The sequence below is a fragment of the Manis pentadactyla genome, chromosome 16 (assembly GCF_030020395.1).
Source record: "Manis pentadactyla isolate mManPen7 chromosome 16, mManPen7.hap1, whole genome shotgun sequence".
In the NCBI taxonomy this organism is placed as follows: Eukaryota; Metazoa; Chordata; class Mammalia; order Pholidota; family Manidae; genus Manis; species Manis pentadactyla.
In genome coordinates, this window is record NC_080034.1 from 69,938,069 (window position 1) to 69,955,997 (window position 17,929).

Sequence of the window (17,929 nt, forward strand, 5' to 3'; positions counted from 1 at the left end):
AAAAGGAGACAGTAAAGAGGACACCATTAGAACATGAACGTTTATGTGGTTTTAGCCATCACAACAGTAGTTCAGAAATATCTCAAACATTGCACAAATACTGATGTCATATTACAGACACACAAAAAAGACAGGCAACAGTGAAGAGCACCAGAGAACCAGTGCGCACACCTAGTGACCATGCTTCTTTCCAACTGCCAGAATGTTTCACCAGTAAGCCCCCCACCCCGTGCTCGCTCCTCAACCCTCCCTAACCGGCTTCAGCTGGGACTCAGGCCTCATCCTCACCCTCCTCTTCCTCGAACTCCCCCTGTTCGTCGGCCGTGGCGTCCTGGTACTGCTGGTACTCGGACACCAGGTCGTTCATGTTGCTCTCGGCCTCGGTGAACTCCATCTCATCCATGCCCTCGCCCGTGTACCAGTGCAGGAAGGCCTTGCGCCGGAACATGGCCGTGAACTGCTCCGAGATGCGCTTGAACAGCTCCTGGATGGCCGTGCTGTTGCCAATGAAGGTGGCCGACATCTTCAGGCCGCGCGGCGGGATGTCGCACACGGCCGTCTTCACATTGTTGGGGATCCACTCCACGAAGTAGCTGCTGTTCTTGTTCTGCACGTTGAGCATCTGCTCGTCCACCTCCTTCATGGACATGCGGCCCCGGAAGATAGCGGCCACCGTCAGGTAGCGGCCGTGGCGGGGGTCGCAGGCGGCCATCATGTTCTTGGAGTCGAACATCTGCTGGGTGAGCTCGGGCACCGTCAGGGCGCGGTACTGCTGGCTGCCCCGGCTGGTGAGGGGCGCGAAGCCGGGCATGAAGAAGTGCAGGCGCGGGAAGGGCACCATGTTCACGGCCAGCTTGCGCAGGTCTGCGTTCAGCTGGCCCGGGAAGCGCAGGCAGGTGGTCACCCCGCTCATGGTGGCGGACACCAGGTGGTTCAGGTCTCCGTACGTGGGGGTGGTCAGTTTCAGGGTGCGGAAGCAGATGTCGTACAGGGCCTCGTTGTCGATGGAGTAGGTTTCATCTGTGTTTTCCACTAGCTGGTGGACGGAGAGGGTGGCGTTGTAAGGCTCGACCACTGTGTCGGACACCTTGGGGGAGGGCATGACGCTGAAGGTGTTCATGATGCGGTCCGGGTACTCCTCCCGGATCTTGCTGATGAGCAGCGTGCCCATCCCGGACCCCGTGCCGCCCCCCAGCGAGTGGGTCAGCTGGAAGCCCTGCAGACAGTCACAGCTTTCAGACTCCTTCCTCACCACGTCCAGGACCGAGTCTACTAGCTCAGCCCCCTCGGTGTAGTGGCCCTTTGCCCAGTTGTTTCCTGCTCCGCTCTGGCCTGCCAAAGGGAAGGAGAAATTCAAAAACTAAAACATAAGGAATCTGAATTCTGTCAATTTCACTTTGGAGTAGTCTTACAGATTCTTCTCGGATACTCTTTTTTACCTACAGAAAATTCTCTATATGTCAGTGACACTCAAAAAACACTGGAGATTATGATAAAATAAAAACCAAGTTTAGCTCGTATGAGGTTACTAATTGAGCAGATGATTTAACAAAACCCACCAGGTTTTTAAGAACAGAGAACCTATAAATACTTGATTCAGTGCAATAAACAGGCATGGCCAGAGGCACAGTGTGGTCAGCAGACAAGAAGGGCCCTCAGCAGTTGTCTCAACTTCTGGTCCTGGCCTGTGCCCTTGGCCTTTGCCAGAAGACAACTGAAATTACCACGAGCCAACCAATGCCCATCTGAAGCTTTTCATCGCCCTTTATTCTTTACCCTTCACAGGCTGCTCTGCAGCGGGAGGCCTACAGCAGCCCTCTGCAGGCTGACACTTCTGGGGCTGTCCAGAGTGACCATCAGCCTGTGGCTGGGTGGAATTAGGCTCTGTGGACACATAGTCTGCACCTCGGCACTCAACGCTAAGAACCGTGATGTCCCACTGATCGCGACTACATACCGAACACAAAGTTGTCTGGTCTGAAGATCTGGCCGAATGGCCCAGACCTGACCGAGTCCATCGTGCCCGGCTCCAGATCCACCAGGATGGCCCGAGGTACATATTTGTTACCTGTGAGAACACAGCTGCACTTAGACAAGAGGTGGGCAAAGGCATCACACACAGGGCTGTGCTCTGTGCCCTTTACAGCAGAATTCATTAGAGAACATTGCAGCATCTGAGACAAAATAAGAGCACAGCTTTTCTTCTTTAAAAAAAGAGAATGAGTATGTTTAGTCACAACACACATGTAGATGCTCTTTAAAAAAAGAGAGAATGAGCATGGTTAGTCACAACACACATGCAGAAGACTTAAGGAAATTTTAAGTGTATTTTCTAGCACTTGACATTTAGAATGAAGGCACGAAGCATTTCTCTGTCAATTGTATGTTCATAGTACATTCCTCCTGGCACGGTATGCAAAGCAAGGTTGACTGGGCAAAAAACATTCAAATAATCACCAGCCGCTTCATTGTAGTACACATTGATTCTCTCTAGCTGCAAGTCACTGTCTCCATGGTAACTGCCAGTGGGGTCGATGCCATGCTCATCACTGATGACCTCCCAAAACTGGAAATAAGAGGAAACAAAAATCCCATGATGGCCTTGCATTCTAAAAATCATCCTTTTCTTCCTCCAGTGTCCTTGGAAGAGCAGTCACTGTGGCCAGACAGCTAAGCAGTCCTAGGCAGACGGCAGAGCTGCAGCCTCCATGCCTGCAGCAGCTGCGGCGCAGGGGCTTGGAAATCTGCAGAGCATCAGCCATATTACGGCAATAGACTGAGGTACTGGGAAGGACCCTGAGGAAGGACGCTGGGCCCAGTACACCCCTTGCTAGGGGGAGCTGTGGCTGCTGGGAGGCTGTCGCCCCCAGGCAGGGGTGAATGTCGCAGCACCCTGGCTGCTGCATGGGTCCTGGCCCGACCAGACCAGTTGGACCGCATCCTGCGGCTGCCTCCAGGGATCACTGTCTCCTGGCCCAAACCCCAGTCGGCCCTCTGTCTATACTGCTTCTGGCCTCTGACCACGGGGGATGTTTGGGGAAGGCCGGCCAGGAGCCCGGGGCCCTGATGGAGTCGGCCAGGGCAGGGCGCCCGGTCCCCTGTGCATTCGCAGCAGGGGAGGAGGGCGGCAACATGGCGGTTCTGGAAGAGACCAGGTCCTTGTCCAGGCGCCCGCCCACGCCCCTGCAGCAGCCGGCTCGGCCTTGCCCACGCCCACTGCAGGCGTAATCACAGCCCCAGACGGTCACCTGCCGCCTGGCAGACAGGAAGCCAGCCTCTGACCTTATGTATCATCGCGTCTGGATGTGCTCATATTAGGGGAGTTATCGAAAATGCTCCTGTGTGGGCCCCAACGATAAGCCTCTAATCACATCTGTCATCCCAATGACACTGCATTTTTTTCATTGAAACTACAGACAAAAATACACAAACTAAATTCTACCGCGCTTCTGAAATAATATGACCGCAACCCCATCCTAATTGGCAGAGACAATATACCCTGGGAAATGCCAACTGGGTCCTGAAGAAGGGCCCGGCCGGGGGACCCTCAAAGGGCCTTGATTAAAGGCACACACAGCTGCGTCGCCGCGCGCATCTTGGCAAGTGGTACGGCTTGCAGGGCCCCGCCCGGCGTCCTGCGGGGAGTGCGCCACCGGGGTCGGCCGGCCGCCGGCTCCCTGCCAGCCCCAGCCTCTCCTCGGGTCCGCAGCCCCCTGCCCGGCCGCTTACCCCAGGGTCTGCCTACCATCTCCCGGCCGCTCACCCCGGGCCCGCCGTCCCCTTCCCAGCCGCATCCCGGGCCTGCGACGCCAGCCACTACCCGGCCGCACCCCCGGCCCGCCGCCTTGGCCCCTCCGCGGCTGCGCGCCCACCTTAGCGCCAATCTGGTTGCCGCACTGGCCCGCCTGGATGTGCACGATCTCGCGCATGGTGCCGGCTGCGGAGCGGTGCTGGCCCTCCGAGGTGTGCGCACGGACCGGCTGGGCAGAGTGGGAAGCAGAGCGCTGTCGCCGCCCCTCAACACCGCCCTTTATACAGGCCGGCGGTGACGTCATGCGGGCGGGCCCGGGCGGTGGCGCGGAGGGACTGCGGCACCGCGAGAGGGAGCCGGGGCGCGGTGCGAGGTGCGGGTTCAGCGGCGGGGGCTCTCCCGCACACCTGCACCGGTCCTTCGGCTCGCCGGGTCCGCACCCCAGGTACCCCTGCATCCCCGGCAGGGGCTGGGCACTGGGCCTGGAACCCGCCACAGGGGCTGCCTCCAATCAGGGTCTCGGCTCCCTTTTGGACTGGGGAGTCCAGTGTTCTCAGTGGGGGGTGGCGCCGTTCGCTCAGGTTTCCTGCATCGTATGCGGGGTGCTGGACTTGGGGCCTCGTTCCCTTGCCATTACGGGGAAATTGGCGGAGGCTGTAAACGCCGGGAGGGGTCTCAGGTGGGGAGGAGTTGGGTCCTCAAGAGAGATGACGTGCAGCTGTGCTCAAGGAGAGCGAGGCTCGCAGGTGAGCGGCGTTTTGCTCCCACTTGTGAGGAAGATGGTCGGTTCGGGAAAGTCTAGGAAAAGTGACTCCGTCCTGGGTTTGCCTTAATTTCTGCTTTTGGCTCTCAGGTCGTTGTAAAAGCCAGTGAAATGTGGAAAATTCTGCGTGTGTGTGTGGGTGTGTGGGTGAGAGAGAGAGAGAGTTTGATGCCAAGCTTCAGCCACTGTACGTGTGCCTTAAGCGCATTTTGTCACCTGATCCTCACCGCAGCCTTACAGAGCTGCGTGGTCCCGTTCAGAGGCCACCAGCCACATGTGACTACCGACCACTTGAAAAGGGAGTAGTCAGAATCCAAATATGGTTTAGGTGCAAAATACTCAGCAATGTCATTGACTCAGTTAAAAGAATGTAAAATATTCCATGACTAATTTTGTATATTGATTGCATATAAAAATATTTTGGATATATGTTTGAAATTGATTTCACTTGATTCTTTTAACTTTTTAAATGACTACTAGACTAGTAGTAACGACCAGAAAGTTTTAAATTACCTATGTGCCTCACGCTGTATTTCTATTGATAGCACTGTTCTAGAATAAACATTATTACTGTCCTAATTTAGCACCTCCAAAAAGGAGGTTCAAAGAGCAGATTAGCCACAAAACTAGTAGATGAAGGCATCTATATCCTCCAAAGAGAAAGCCCAGGTGACTTTCAAAGGCTTGGTTAGGGTGCAGTAAGACCCAACATTAATTGTTCTCAAAGATGATCCAAACAGTGGGCTAGGTGAGCAGGGAGCTGGGGACTGCTTGTGTTTCCCGGATCGCACTTTTCCTCTCTGAGGCCAGTTTCTCCCCCTTTAAAATGATGATAATTGTAGATGCTCCGCAGCCAGCTTTGTGAGTAGGAAATGAGAAGCTCTATATGAAAGTAGGTTGAATTTATGGAGCAAAAGTGCCCCCATAAAACCCAAGGTAATGCTTCACCACCCCTGCTTTAGGAAGCCACTCCTCCTTGGGGGTCCTCCCACACACAGGCAGATACCTGGTGCCTCCACACCGGGTGGGATTGGGTTTCTCCTCCCCTGCACCTCCCCACCCCCATGCAGCAGGGCCCCACTGCACTGCCCACCCCACTGATGCCATCCCCAGGTTGCTTGGACATAGCCTCCACTTCTCCCCACTTCTACCCCCAACTCCCACATTTTGGACTCTTCACCACCAGCTGGAGCCTTACAGGACCTCTCCAGAAAATGGCCCCGCTCCAGGTAACTTCACTGATTCCATGGTTCCACAAAGATTTTCTAGTTGCCTCTCAGCTTTTGTTTCATTCAAGGTGGGAATTTGGGGAGCAGTAGATCTGGAAGGGACAATACTAGGGATATGGGATGCTAACAGGTGGGCATCTCCCTACCTGTGGAGGACTAGCTCACCATCACGGAGTGTGTCTAACCTGCTGCATCCTGGTTAGGTCATTGAGCAAGTCACCTAAAGTCTCTGGGCCTCTATGGCCATATCTGAAACACGGAAATCTGTTTTTATTGTGTTGTTGGGATAAGAGACAATGTCTGGTGAACATGCAGTCAATAAGGAAATGACAGCACTGGTTATGGCCAGCCCAGGCCCCTGGGGACTACCTGCTTCATGGATTACTGGCAGCAAATGTTCTTCCCAAGGCTGCCTTCTCCTGCCACCCAATGCGCACCCCAGCCTGCTGCAGCCTACTTGCTCCCTCTCCCCACTGCACTGCCCCTGCTGCTATTAGCATATAATCAGGGAAGCACACAGGCAGTTTAAACAATGCCTGGCCAACCTAACATGACTCATCCCAGGGCCGTGAGCTCCTGCTCTCCTCTACCGTGTGGGCCTCCTGAATGCCACCACACGGTCACAGCAATGCGCAGCCCCATGCTGATAACAGCAGGAGGAAATGGGGCCAGCTGATCCTCCCCTTCCCTGGAATAGGCTTTGAATGAGCTTGGGGTATGAACAGTGGATCCCCACTCTCTGTTTCCCTATTTCTCTTTGTGTCTAAACAGGAGCAGCTCTTCTGGCCCTTGGGCAGGGTGAGGGAGAGGAGCTGACATCCTCCATCTGCATGTCACTTCCTGCCTTGGACTTGATGTCATTGACAGTATTTGAGACATCCCTACCCTGAAGGCACTTTGGTGCAATGTTGACAAAATTCAGGCTGGAGAGGGAAGGAGTGAATTCCTGGTAGAAGGCTGGGCCATGCCTGTCCTGATCCAAAGGACTCCCAGGGGACTGTACCCTTCTCTCTGCCTGACCTTTTGCCACTACTGCCTTCAGCAAAGCTCTAGTGGAAGGTAACTCTCACCGTACGCTCGTGTGGCGACGGTGATTACTGCTAGTGGATGCCATCTCTAAAGTGACACATGATCTAGCTGAAATTTATTTAGCTGGGGTCCTGAAATCTTGACATCAGTTTCCTCTGAAAGATGATGAAACCAAGAACCACCCTAGCAACAAAATTGTTATTCTGGAAGTCTCACAACCTGTCTGTGGTCTCCGAGTAGACTCAGGGGTAGGGATGAGGCCACTCAGGTTCTTTTCTGTGAAACTCATCTATGTAGCCCTGTCTGCTCCTCTGATGGACCACACATTTTCAGGCTTTAAATGGAGGAATTTTTCTTAAAGGATTTAAGGTGCTTCTTTTAAAAAAAGACTGCCTAAAGGATAAAAGTCTAAATCACAATTTAATTTACTTTGAAAATGCTGACTTTGCCAAAGTTTATAAACTTTTGCCTGAGACAGTAATTGGAATAAATATATAGTAATGTTTTAGTCACCTTTTGGAATCTTTCATGCCCCAGCATTGATTTTTTTACTAGAATTATCAATCTTAACCTTTCAGAATTGAAAAAATTTGTATGTATATATAATATACACATTTTATTTATTTTTTATATATCCATATATATTTTTACTGTGGTAAGAACACTTATTTTACATTTACATACTTTATGATTACAAAATTAGAAAATTTAGAAAAATAACCCAAGTATGTCTTTCCACTCTTCTCCAGTATTTTATTTTTTTCACTATTCATTGTTGAGGTGTTATTTCCTTTTCTTCCTTTCTATGGTTTCTTTAGGTGTTTTTGTTCCTTTTTGACATGATTTCAATTGTTTTTTGTCTTGAATATCAAGAAAGAAGAAATACTATATTTTCTTGTGCCATGGCTTTAACCAGACATAATCTCACAAATTCTCAAATGTGTGTAATCTTCTCCCAACTGCCAGCATTTTCCATATAATCCAGAGTGTCTGGGCCCTCTGAGGAAACTGCTTCACACAGCCAAGGCTGTTCACATGCCTGGCATGAGTTCCCCCCATTCAGCCCAGCCCCACATTCCCTGAGTGGTTAAAAGCACAGGTTCTGGATGGAGTGGATACAAATCCTGACTCTGCCACTTAGTAGCTGTGTGATTTAAGGCAAGTTACTTAGCCTCTCTGTGCCTCAATTGCCTCAATTGTGAAGTGAGCATAATGAGAAGCAACCTACAGGGATCACAAGACCTAAATGAATTCACATGTGAAAGCACTTAGAATACCACCTGACCCATAGTAAGTGTTACATGAAGGCTTAGTTACTACGATTGACATTGCTCTTCTTTCCTTCATCCTAGAGGCTCTTCTCCATAAAGCAGTGCCCCACTCCAATGGTACTTTCTCTGTGATGCTCCCTCCTTTGTGCCTCAAAATATTAGGTACACGCCTCTGTGTTATAATCTTGACTCCTTGTCCACAGCACAGAAGGGTGCTGTTGAAGACACGAGCAAGCATCAGAGCTCTAAAGCAGTGAGCTCAGGCACCATTCGAATGCTCTTCTCCTACCCAAACCCACAAGGTCTGCAGGTAAGTGGGGGTCCCCACCCTGTGCAGGGCAGTTCTGAGACTGAGTGCTCCTAAGCCAGGGCACAGGACTGGCTCAGCTCCTGCAGGAGGCTGGAACCCAGGAGAGCCTGTTTCTGTCATTTTCAAACTTTCTGGCTTCCTCCCCACCTCTTTTCTGAATACAGGCTTTGTTTCACACCAGAATCTGAACTGATGAAGAATGTGAGTGACACCAACCATGCTAACTTCCATGGCACCAAGCCAGTACCAGAAAGGGGCTGGGCATTTTCTTGGGAGCTCCAGAGCTCAAGTTTGGGTCTGTTTCACTTTCAAAGCAAACAGCCCTTAAGGAAAGGTTGACGTCAGCGTTTTCCTCCCCCTGCTGAGAAAGCCAGTGAGGTGGTGCAGAACCTAATAACTCTGTCTTCAGCTGCAAGTGTGCTGAGGAGTCATGGGCGGGGAGCTGCCACAGGCATCCGGGCACCCCCAGCACCCCCACATTCCTCCTCTCTTCTGTCCCTGCCTCTCCACCAGCTCTCCACACACTGCCAGTAACACAGAAGTCTCCCCCTCTTGCCCTGTCACCGGCATGGTTTACACAGCTTTTGCAAGAATAGTCTTTGCAGGGGGAGCACCACCAAGCTACCACCAAACTCATAAACTACCTAGGAGGGAAATGCACTCAAAATAAGATGGAGTGCTTTTCTTTAGCTATAAAATGATATTGAGGTACATTTTTAAAATGTGTTTAAAGTGCTTATTGGATCTAGAGCAAGTCAGTGATAAAAAAAATCCAGTCTCCTGGGGCTTGAGGTGTATAGCGCTGAGCCTTCAGAGAAAGCCCCAAATTGTTTCTTGTTCATTGTTCCCTCCTTTGTTTCCCAACTAAATGCCAGAAATACTTGATTTGACTGTGTAGAAATAACACTACTTATCTCTAATCAGTTATTATTTATGCCTAATTGTCAAGTATATGAAAATGATAATAGGCATCATTTCAAGTTCAGAGTGGATTAATTTTGTCAAACTTATTGTTTGATTATACTAATTTTGTTGAACACTCATAGTCTGATGCTTGTGGAACATGCTGTCAATATTCTCCTGTTTTTCTTAATTAGAAGGAATATTTATTACTTTGACTCTTAATCATATCAGCATGGCTGATTTTACCATTAGGCACTATAAACATAACACTAGTTTTCAAGACCTATGAAGATACTTGAGATGGGGTGGGGACATTGACAGCCCCAAACAGGAAAAGAACACTGCAATAGTAATATGATCAATGCTGAATTCATGTCTAGGGACCATATTACCAATTAATCAAATGCAACCTAACTTTTATGTCATAACATACAGATTATAATCCATGGGAATCATTTTCAAAATATATATTTAAATATTTTTTTAGATGATGTAGGGCTGTGCCTCCAAAAGTAAGAGTTCCTTGGATGTACACAGCTCCTCAACTGGCTACATCCATCACTCATGATTATCATTTCTGGATACAAAGAAAGAATTACAATTTGTAGATAATTAGAAGGAGGAGAGTAAAGAAGATGTAAACAAATATGTTGGAAAAGCATCATCTGAGAGATTTCCCAGAACTGAACGGGAAAGAGAAAGGGAGGGGCACATTGTGTTCCCAATTACCTTGGAGAAAATCCAGAAGTTGGTGAGGTCTTGAATCAGTCATTTTCCCTCACTGGCCAGAGACAGCTTGATTCCTGCAAGTGTGCTGAGAGAAGGTGGGAGAGTTGGGTCTTTGGGTGAATTGTAAAATAGAGAAGCAATGTGCAACCAGAAATTTCTATGTTACTGGATGTTTCAAAGTCGAGCATTTGTTCACTCAGGGAATACTTATATGTTGTGCTGATTCACAGATAACTTGTAAGGTTGGGCAGTTTTGTAATTAATGGGGCATATGGATCCCATTGACTGGGTGCCCGAAGTGACGTTGGAGACATGGAGCTGAAAGTAGGACATGGGCTGAGACCCTGCACAGTGGGGAGCACAGGCTGAGCCCAGGAAAGAGGCCCGCCAGGGTCAGGAGCTGAGTCAGCAGATGGCCTGTCCAGTCTGACCTGATCTCGATGGCTGGGACCAGAAGCTGCTGTCCACTCTTCAGTCTGGGCTGAAAGGAAGTGAGGGAAAAGCAAAACAGGGAGGTCGGAAAGCACATGGAAGAGCTAAGTGAGAACGGGGTCTCTGCCGGGCAGGGCTGCCTCCCAAATCACGAGTTGCTGCTCCAAGCCCAGCCTAAGGCAGAAATTTCCACTGTAGCTCCCTGCTAGTGCAAATGCAAAACTTGCTGAGTTGGAACTAGTCCTAAGTGAAATTGTAAGGGTCATTAAGTTTCCTCTTTGGTTCTTTTCCCCACCTCTTGCTACTCTTCCTCTGATTGGGGCCCATAGGTTCCACCCCTTATGAAAGCCTTCACCAAGGAACTAGTTTAATACAAACCAATTAAGGTCTTATTCTGATGAATAAGCATATTAAGCTTCCAGGAATGTTCACATAGAGCCATAGACTTCTGTGGTCAAAAGGGACCTGAAAATCATGTACTCTAAAATTAAAATATGTTCCAAAATTCACCAATCTTGGTCCCTCCTTGCAGAATTCCTACCAAGGAGTCACACAGCCTATTCTTGACCACCTTCCAGGATGCTCAGTGCAGCACCGACTGCTGCATTATTCTGTGAAAATACTTTCCATGTTATGTCATGTAAACCTTGCAATAACCCTCTAAAGTAGGTACCATTATCAGTATTTTCTGGAAAAAGAAGCTAAGGCTCAGAGAGTTTACACTTGCCCAAGGCCATATGACTAGTAAGTAGAGAAACCACTTCCTCTATGAATACAGGAGCAGATGTTGGATCCAGATATTCCAAAGATCATGTTCTTTCCATGACCCAAACTGTCTCTTTGTAACCGTTCTGAGACAGCCCTAAGATTCACCGCTGTGCACACACCTTTTACCAAGTGTTAATCAAACACTAATCTAGGTGCTGCTGTGCAGATGTAATTAAGGTCCCCAATCAGTTGACCTCAAAATAGGGAGATGACCTGGGTGGGCCTTTTCTAATCACATGAGGCCCTTTAAAGCAGAGAATTTCCTCCAGCTGGTGGCAGACAAGGACATTAGAGTTTGAAAGCAATAGAGACGCCCTTGCTGGTGTTGAAGGAGCTGCTCCCATGACATGGAGAGGGCCACATGGCAGGGGGTGGCAGACAGCCTCTAGGAGCAGTGCACAGCCTGTGGTGAACAGCCAGCAGGCCAACAGAGACCTCAGCCCTAAGGCTGAGAGGAACTGGATTCTGCCAACCACCTGAGGGGCATGGAAAGGGGCCAAGAGCTTCAGAGGGAGCCGCCCAGGATGGTCAGCTGTGTGAGGCCCGGAGCAGGAGGCCCAGCATGCCCTCCAGACTCTTGACTCTGGAAACTGAGAGGTGATTGTGACGTTTTAGGCCACTGATGCCCTAGTAGTATCTTGTTACACAGCAACAGAAAACTGCTCTACCATCTCCTCTTTGGTGAGTAAAAGCAGACCTGAGACAAAGGGTTTAAGTTTAGGTTCATTAGGGAGCTGATCCCAGGAGGCAGTGGGAAGTGCAGTGGAACTGAGCCGGAAAGGGGGGGAGTCACCAGGCTGCACTGGGGAGCTGGTCAATGCTGGGGCACAGGGCTCCCTGCTGGGTCCTCAAGATGCAAGGTGATTTTCACTCTGAGGTGACCCACTGAAATCAGAGAAGCTGGGCTCTTTAACCTCCAGTCTGTGCTGGGACCCATCCTCCATCCACTGTGGCATTACAGGCAGGGCATGCAGTGGGGAGTCTGGGAAGAGTGACGGCCAAAGGGACCTGGGCAGGTACCAACAGGGGCTGCTGCAAAGACGTGCAGTAGGAAGTTCCTCCACATCCACTGACGCGAACCATTTAGCCGCGATCCTGCTTTGGCTCCTGTGCTGATGATGTCTGTCTTCCTCATGCTTCTCAGGTATCTGCACTTTTCATGTTCCCCTGGTGTTCCCTTTGCAAGCTAAATATTTCCAGTCCCTTCCTGAACACCCCCCCCACAATACACACACACATGATGAAACACGGCTTTGAGACCTTTATAATCTAGGGAGGCATTGGATTTAGAACTAGTGTGTTGTTCTTGAATGAGAGCTCTAATGGGTACAGCACTGACCACATCAGCTTCTGGGCAGCCTCCTTAGACAAATGACGCATGTGGAGCTGTCCTGCTTCTTCATGGGGCTGCTAAGAATCACCTCATCCTTTCTGTCCCTCTGTTGTTAGTATTTGGATTATAGGGAAGAACATTCCATCTACTGAGTGAGCCTGGACACTATCGAGGCCCAGGGCTTGGTGGGCAACACCATGTTCACAGGCTGTTTTCATAGGACTGCATTCAATATTGGATATACTCAAATTAGGTACAATGAACAGGCATGGCCAGAGGCACAGTGTGGTCAGCAGACAAGAAGGCCTCTCAGCAGTTGTCTCAACTTCTGGTCCTGGCCTGTGCCCTTGCCCTTTGCCAGAAGAAAACTGAAATTACCACGAGCCAACCAACGCCCATCTGAAGCTTTTCATCGCCCTTTATTCTTTACCCTTCACAGGCTGCTCTGCAGCGGGAGGCCTACAGCAGCCCTCTGCAGGCTGACACTTCTGGGGCTGTCCTGAGTGGCCATGAAGTGACCACCAGCCCGTGGCTGGGTGGAATGAGCTCTGTGGACACATAGTCTGCACCTCGGCACTCAACGCTAAGAACCGTGATGTCCCACTGATCGTGACTAGATACCAAACACAAAGTTGTCTGGTCTGAAGATCTGGCCGAATGGCCCAGACCTGACCGAGTCCATCGTGCCCGGCTCCAGATCCACCAGGATGGCCCGAGGTACATATTTGTTACCTGTGAGAACACAGCTGCACTTAGACAAGAGGTGGGCAAAGGCATCACACACAGGGCTGTGCTCTGTGCCCTTTACAGCAGAATTCATTAGAGAACATTGCAGCATCTGAGGCAAAATAAGAGCACAGCTTTTCTTCTTGAAAAAGAGAGAGAGAGAATGAGCATGGTTAGTCTCAACACACATGCAGGAGACGTAAGGAACATTTAAGTATATTTTTTAGCAGTTGACATTTAGAATGAATGCCCGAAACATTTCTCTGTCAATTGTATGGTCCTAGTACATTCCGCCTGGCACGGTATGCAAAGCAAGGTTTACTGGGGAAGAAACATTCAAATAATCACCAGCCGCTTCGTTGTAGTACACATTGATTCTCTCTAGCTGCAAGTCACTGTCTCCATGGTAACTGCCAGTGGGGTCGATGCCATGCTCATCGCTGATGACCTCCCAAAACTGGAAATAAGAGGAAACAAAAATCCCATGATGGACTTGCATTCTAAAAATCATCCTTTTCTTCCTCCAGCGTCCTTGGAACAACAGTCACTGTTGCCAGACAGCTAAGCAGTCCTAGGCAGACGGCAGAGCTGCAGCCTCCATGCCTGCAGCAGCTGCGGCGCAGGGGCTTGGAAATCCACAGAGCATCAGCCATATTACGGCAATAGACTGAGGGACTGGGAAGGACCCCGAGGGAGGACGCTGGGCCCAGTAGACCCCTTGCTAGGGGGAGCTGTGGCTGCTGGGAGGCTGTCGCCCCCAGGCAGGGGTGAATGTCGCAGCACCCTGGCTGCTGCATGGGTCCTGGCCCGACCAGACCAGTTGGACCGCACCCTGCGGCCGCCTCCAGGGATCACTGTCTCCTGGCCCAAACCCCAATCGGCCCTCTGTCCATACTGCTTCTGGCCTCTGACCACAGGGGATGGTTGGGGAAGGCCGGCCAGGCGCCTGGGGCCCCGATGGAGCCGGCCAGGGCAGGGCGCTGGCTACCCTGTGGATTCACAGCATAATCACAGCCCCTAGGTAGTCACCTCCTGCCTGGCAGGCAAGAAGCCAGCCTTTGACCTTGTGTATCATCATGTCTAGATGTGCTCATATTGGGGAAATTATTGAACATGCTCCTCTTGAGACTATCCTGTCAAATAAGAACATATCCAGAGTTAGATAAAGCCAACTTTAATCAAAATGACTTTTACAACAGGGAAAATGCTCTAATCTCAGAAACAAAACAGGCTTTTCTTTTTTCTAGCAAGGGGTGAGCAGGACTAGCAGGATCTTTGTGGATGAAGAGAGAAAGAGGGTGGGGAAAGCAGGTGCAAAATCAGGTTGCTACAAAAGGAGTATTTTTCTCTGTATTCAGTGGATCCTCATAATGAACTGTGAAGGGAGTTTGCTCGCCTTGGGGGCAGGCCAAGGTGGGAGGCCACCTGACCAAAGTCGGGTGAAGCAAACTAGAGGTAGTAATGGACTATTGTGAACACTTGGTCATCGCCCCCACTGTGTCATACAGACAAACTTGTTGTGAAACGGTTTTAGGGTTGGAATAGTAGTCGTTGTGAGGCTGGTGCTGGTTCCATTAGGTGTCAGGAGTGGGCTGGGTTTCACGTTCTGGTGGGCCCTGTAGGACTAGCTGTTAGCATCTGCTGAGGGTGTTCCGAGACTGACAGGTGTTAGAGGGCCTTAGAGATCGGGGGTTTCACAAGAGGTATCTTTAGGAATAGAATAAAATGAATAATTATGAAAGATTAAATTAGGGAAAGATCACAATTTGAAATATGAAGAGAGCTAGTTAGTTGAGAAGGCTCTGAGATGTTGGGCCTGAAAAACTTTTAAATGGCAAAGTGAAGATGACAGTGGCAATGTGATGGATTTCCCAGTTTGCTGTGCATATTCTTGGTGTGGTGTAGACATTTATGGAACACATGGTTTCTTGTGACCACTGCCACAAGTCTCCTCTTGGGAAGCCAGGTGATGCCCAATGCCAGATGATTGTTGAGGGCCATCCTGTAGTTCTCTCGTGATGATGTTCCTGTCTTCAGGAAGATTGCCCACAGTTTTGTGTTTTTCCTGAAGCAGGGCGTGGAACTTGTGGGAACTCCGGCAGACTTGCTGAGTGGCCCACAGAGCAGCAGCTCCCGGAACAAAGATTGTCCACATGTGATGTGCTGCAGCAAACTCCTGTTTTGAAAGTCCTCCCAATCCCTCAGCCTCTTGTCTTAAGGCTTCTGGCAAGGAAGGAAGGTGAAAGCTCTCTCTTGGGCTGAGATTCTGCACCTAGAGGTGATTGTATAGCTATGGTGGTAAGGGAGGGGAGTCAGGTTAAAGTAGACATTGATGTGATGAAAACAAAGGTCTTACTACAGCGCTCTCAGAAACTTATATAGGTCCCCCTTACACAGCAGGGCCTTAAATAAACCTGCTGTATTCACCTTGGTTTGGAGGAATTAAAAAGTTTGGAAGGCAAAGATGACAATGAGAAATCTGGCCTGAAATTGCTTGAGGTAAAGGCCCACAATCAAATCAAGAGAAGGACTGGCAAGGAGACTAGGTTCCTTGGACCAACCCCCAGCTGGGGACCCCAGGGCATGTGGATGAAGTGGACACAATGGTCGGAGGGTGGAAGAAAGCTGGGAGTCCTTGACACAGGAGCCACGTGCACTGTGATGCTGAAACTTGTTGGTGAAGCTCTAACAGGGGCTACAGTTAGACTGGGAAATAGTTGATGGGATTAAGGAGAAAGTTTGGATGAAAACTGAAATGTGTGAACAGACTATGTAACTAAAGTGGTTGTATCTCCTTTACCTGAGTGTGTTATGGGGATGGATACTGTGTGTCTAATTGAGGAATGCTTCCCCTACCTCATATTATAAAATAGAAGGCACTTAAAGCCACCCCTCAGTCACTATTGATTAGATGACTAGATGGGAGTCAGTAAGATTGCCTGAGCCCACACAGGTTGCTAATATGGCTGGGGTGATGGTGATGGTACCAAATATCTGTACAGTAACCCTATGTGGGGTGTAGCCTACCACATATTGCAAAAGTCTATGAGTGCCACTCAGAAATGACCATTGGGATTTCCACTTGAAAACTCCAGAAATTTTCCATTTGAAAGACAATTACTAGCCTGCTACTGGACATTAGCTAAAACTGCCCCTATGACTGAAGGACATAAAATAATCTTAAAACCTGAAATACCCATAATGTCTTAGGTGATTTCACAGCAATTCTCCAATGGGGAGAGGGGCGCTAAGCAGAGTTCCATGATAAACTGGACATGGCTTAACCAGGAGACAGTCCCGAGGGAGCACAAGGAGGAGGTGCACAAGAGATCCTCTTTTCCCCTAGGACTGGCTTTGGGACTACATGAGGTGCTGCTGGACCCTGCAGCCCTTGGACGGTGCCCTGTGAACAACTCCGAGTTGACCCACAAGGCCCTGCCTGGTTTATGGAGGGCAGTCCAAAGAGAACAGACAGCATCTATTGGGAAAGCTGCCCCTCTGATCAGAGAAGGTGAAAACAAATCAGCTCAGAGACCTGGAATGCATGTATTTTGCCTCTGTGTTTGGGTTTGTACTGACTCATGGGTGGTGGCCCAAGGGTCAGTCAGATGGCCATAGCTAGCTGCCCTATTAAAGGGATCCCCATATGAGGCACAGCCCTATGGAAATCACCATGGGAATGTGAGGGGGGCATTTAAGTAGGACATGTTGATGCCCAGGAGAACCCCCTTCCGGGATCAGGAAGTGTTTGGAATGGGCAAGTGGCAGTCCTTATACACTTGCTTGGGGTGTCATTCTGGGTCCATGAGGTAACTGTACATGTGGGTACTGCAGCCCTGCAGAGATTGGCTGAATGTAGATTTAGTCCTCTTGCCCCCTCTGAGACACAAAATGCCAACTCTTGCGCCCTGCCCACGAGACAGGCTGTGGGTGGCTCTGGGCAGAGTCTTTAAGGAGAAGGCCCTGCACAGAGCTGTCAAGTTGGCCTGGTAATGCCTCGAGGCTTCAGATGGGTCCTGGCAGTAACAGATGCTTCCTCTGGATTGGGTAAGGTATGCCCAATGATAGGAGCAAATGCTTGAGATACGATAAAAGGGCCAGAACAGGAGGTGATGTACCAATTTGGACCACTGAGTCACATTTCTTCAGGTCAAGGAGCGCACTTCATCCTGAGAAATAGTTTGGTAGATAATTGGGGCAGGCGATGATGAAGACATGAAGGGCTTGCTTACACCCCTTCATGAGTGGGCACTCACCCTCGACATGAAGGGGGCCAATGGAGTGTCCCTTGGGTGGGTTCCTCCACTTTTCTGTGGGGTCTGGGGTGCTATTACTCTACTATTCTTCCCCACCTCACCTCCACTATTTTTTTCCTACCTGATGCAGTCGTCCCAGGCCCACGGCTACCCCCACTGTGCCGATAGCGGGGATGACCCCTACGCAAGATGCTGTCCCTAGGCTTTCGAGTCTTGATGTCAACTTCCTGACGGAGTGGCTCGTGTGTTTATCTCATCCAGCGAGAGTGGGATTAAGAGTGGCGGCGGGACTGCCTGTGGCTGGGACAGCCCCTGGCTCTGCTCCCGGGTAAGCCTCCCCTACGGGAGCGCGAGGCGCTTGCCACGGTTACCGCTACTGCGCGGGCAATCTCAGCCAGCTCGGGGGCCAGAGCTAACGCCCTTCCCGAG

The 17,929-nt window shown here is 50.1% G+C and overlaps 1 protein-coding gene across 1 annotated transcript in view; it reads right to left on the bottom strand.

The window, feature by feature from the left end:
• TUBB2A (tubulin beta 2A class IIa) overlaps positions 1-4,027 on the bottom strand; it is a 34,177-nt gene extending 30,150 nt beyond the window's left edge. Inside the window, exons 1-4 of the mRNA XM_057494237.1 lie at positions 3,873-4,027; positions 2,458-2,566; positions 1,958-2,068; positions 22-1,332 (exon numbers count right to left, since the gene is read on the bottom strand). Of these exons, the coding sequence (XP_057350220.1) occupies positions 272-1,332; positions 1,958-2,068; positions 2,458-2,566; positions 3,873-3,929 (1,338 nt within the window). The 5' untranslated portion in view covers positions 3,930-4,027 and the 3' untranslated portion in view covers positions 22-271. Of the gene's footprint in view, positions 1,333-1,957; positions 2,069-2,457; positions 2,567-3,872 lie in introns of the transcript that reaches the window.
• Between the last annotated feature and the right edge of the window lie 13,902 nt (positions 4,028-17,929).